Source organism: Diachasma alloeum, unplaced genomic scaffold, assembly GCF_001412515.2.
Source record: "Diachasma alloeum isolate Michigan unplaced genomic scaffold, Dall2.0 Dall_scaffold_00330, whole genome shotgun sequence".
Classification (NCBI taxonomy): Eukaryota; Metazoa; Arthropoda; class Insecta; order Hymenoptera; family Braconidae; genus Diachasma; species Diachasma alloeum.
This window is the reverse complement of record NW_021680469.1, coordinates 107,218-109,822: the sequence shown is the minus strand read 5'-3', so window position 1 is coordinate 109,822 and position 2,605 is coordinate 107,218. Positions and strand designations below refer to the sequence as shown.

At 50.7% G+C, this 2,605-nt stretch overlaps 1 protein-coding gene across 1 annotated transcript; it reads right to left on the bottom strand.

Moving 5' to 3' along the window:
- Positions 1-263: 263 nt before the first annotated feature.
- LOC107040391 lies at positions 264-1,530 on the bottom strand. Its single transcript, XM_015260471.1, has 3 exons — positions 1,361-1,530; positions 558-1,248; positions 264-446 (listed from the first exon to the last, which is right to left on the bottom strand). The coding sequence occupies exons 1-3, from the start codon at positions 1,528-1,530 to the stop codon at positions 264-266; spliced, it is 1,044 nt and encodes a 347-aa protein (XP_015115957.1).
- Positions 1,531-2,605: the final 1,075 nt, after the last annotated feature.

Genomic DNA, 2,605 nt, shown 5'->3' with positions numbered 1-2,605 from the left:
CAGAGAATGGGTCTGGTCCTGAGGCTTACTTCCAACTCTCTGAGGGGGCTCTGATGCTACTGGCATGGCTGTAGGTGTCATCAGGGAGCTGGGTTTGCCTTGCTCGCTTGAAGACTTCTCCTGGGAGTCCAGGTTATCAGGTGATGGTGTGTCGATCTCCATGATCTCGAGAGGATCTGGAATAATCTTGGGGGTGATCTTCTGAGTTTCCTCAGTGTTCAAGAGTGCTGACTTATCTGTCGCATCTTCTTGAGCGATCATGGCTACTGGGGGCTCAGGGTCTTCCTGGAGGTTTGAATCGGTGGCTGCTCAAAGATTAGTTTGGGTTCTCCCAGCAAGGCTAACTGGGTCGTCACTTCTGCTTCCCCGGTGTCCTTCTTCTTGTCTTCATCTCCTCCCTTCTTCTTTTTCTCCTTGCCGGTTCCGCTCTTCTTCTTCCTATCCCCCTATAATCAATTCCAAAATAATTGGAAAAATTATAAAAACAAATTTTGATTCAAAGATTAGGGTCGGAGATGAGGGGATATTCGGAGATGAGAGGAACTATAACCGTATACTTTCTTCAGAGGAGGAGTATAGGGTGTCAAGTCTTGGATCGACGAGACTGCCCTTTTCCGACCAGCCAGGTCTACTAGTTCATATTGCGTGCTCGATAATTTCTTATCGATCACATAGGGACCATCGAATGGCCTTGCGAGAGCTGCTGAAAACCTCTTGGCTGCGTTGGACAGAGTGTGCGTCCTTCGGAACACTAACTCCCCAATTTCGAAGTCTCTACTTCGGTGTCGTAGGTTACAGTAGTGGGCCTGCTTGTCTTGGGCTACCCTCAGTGCATGTTTGAAGACATTTCGTAGCGTCTCCAATCTCTTCATGCGCTCTACCCATTCCTGGGGGTCACATGGGATGGACGCTACTTCCCTCTTTAGCTCTCGTCTCAGCGATGCAGAAATTTCAGGTTCTCTCCCAAAGTTTGCAAAGGCTGGAGAGGCTTTTCGGGAGCTGTGAACGGCGGTGTTGTAGGCGAAGCGAAACTCGTGGAGATGACGGTCCCACTCGCTCTGATCATCATCCGCGAAGGCTCTCAGCGTCATCTTCAGCACTCTGTTGACCATTTCCACTGGGTTACCCGGCGGATGATATGGTGGAGTATTCTGCAGAGTCATTCCTGTTTCTTGCGCTAGTGCCTTTATCTCCTTGTTCAGGAACTCTAGGCTATTGTCGGCGTAAAACAAGCGAGGTGTTCCCCACCTGGTTCCCCACCATCATCTCGATGACTTCTCTGATCCTTTTCCCCGTTGCACTTCGCAGGGGAAAAACCTCTATCCACATGGTGAATAGGTCCTGGACCACGAGAATGTACTTCGACCCAGATTTACTTGGGGTAATCGGACCCATGATGTCTGCGGCGATGGTCGTCCAGGGTTCAGCGATGACCCGACGTCTCCTCAAACCTGCAGGAGCTCTCTGCTCCACCTTGCAGCGTTGAAAAGTATCGCAGTGAAAGATAAAGGTCACGATGTTCTTGAGCATGATGGGCCAATAATACTTGAGGGAGACACGACAATACGTCTAGTCAACCCCAAGATGGCCAGCCTGGGGTGCATCATGGGCTTCACGGACCGCTGGGATTCAGAGCTCCTTAGGGACCACTAGCTTCCAGGCGTCCACGTCGGTGGGTATACAGCAGCTCTCCCTCGATTTTCCAATCGGGGAACCTATCGGACTCAGGCTGTACATCTCGAAATCGACGAGTATACCATTTATCCGTTGTTTCTTGCATCTGTTGTATCGTTTGCTCGTCAGGGGCGATTAAGCCCTCTGGTGCTCTTGATAGACCATCTGGGACGTGATGCAATGCTCCTTTCCTATGGATTAACTGGTAGTCGTACTCCAACAGGCCCAAGGTCCATCTGGTGAGACGATTAGTTGGATGCCTCAAGTTGTGTAGCTATCGAAGACTACTATGGTCTATGATCACCGTGAATGAGTAGCCCTCCAAGTAACAGCAGAATTTCCCAATGGCCCAGATGAGGGCCAGGCACTCCTGTTCTGTTACCGTGTAATTCTTCTCAGCCTCGGGTGAGCACTGCCCCTACCCCTACGCTGCTTGCGTCTGTCTGGAGGGCGAATGGTTGAGAGAAGTCTGGGCAGGCGAGAGTCGGTGATGAGGTGAGATGTCTCCTCAAGGTATCCAGAGCTCTAGCCTGCTCTTCCATCCACTCCCAAGCTTGGCTTTTCTTCGTCAATCTCGTCAGATCGGCGATACTTGCAAAACCTGGGATGAAACGACGGTACCACGAGGCCATTCCTAGGAAACGGCACAGTTATTTGAGATTTTGAGGTGCAGGGATTGCAAGACCGCTTCGACCTTTTCGGGATCGATCTGCAATCCCGCACTGTTCACCAAAAATCCGAGATACTTCACTTGGGAGCAGCAGAACTCGCTTTTCTCACAGTTGATCAGAAGCTCGGCGCCCTTCAGTCTACTCAGGACCTCCTCGAGCATTTTTAAATGCTCGTCAAAGGTCCTGGAAATGATCATGATGTCATCCAGGTATACGTACACGCTGGGGTGTAGAGAAATACCGACAATCTTGTCCGGGAG

Bases quoted from the DNA above. Each gene is read 5' to 3' on its own strand.
- LOC107040391 (XM_015260471.1), bottom strand. From the start codon at position 1,530: ATGCTCAAGAACATCGTGACCTTTATCTTTCACTGCGATACTTTTCAA. The intron at 1,249-1,360 runs GTACATTCTCGT...GTGGGGAACCAG, and splicing joins CCAAGTAAATCTGGGTCGAA to GTGGGGAACACCTCGCTTGT. The intron at 447-557 runs GTATACGGTTAT...AATTGATTATAG, and splicing joins ATACTCCTCCTCTGAAGAAA to GGGGATAGGAAGAAGAAGAG.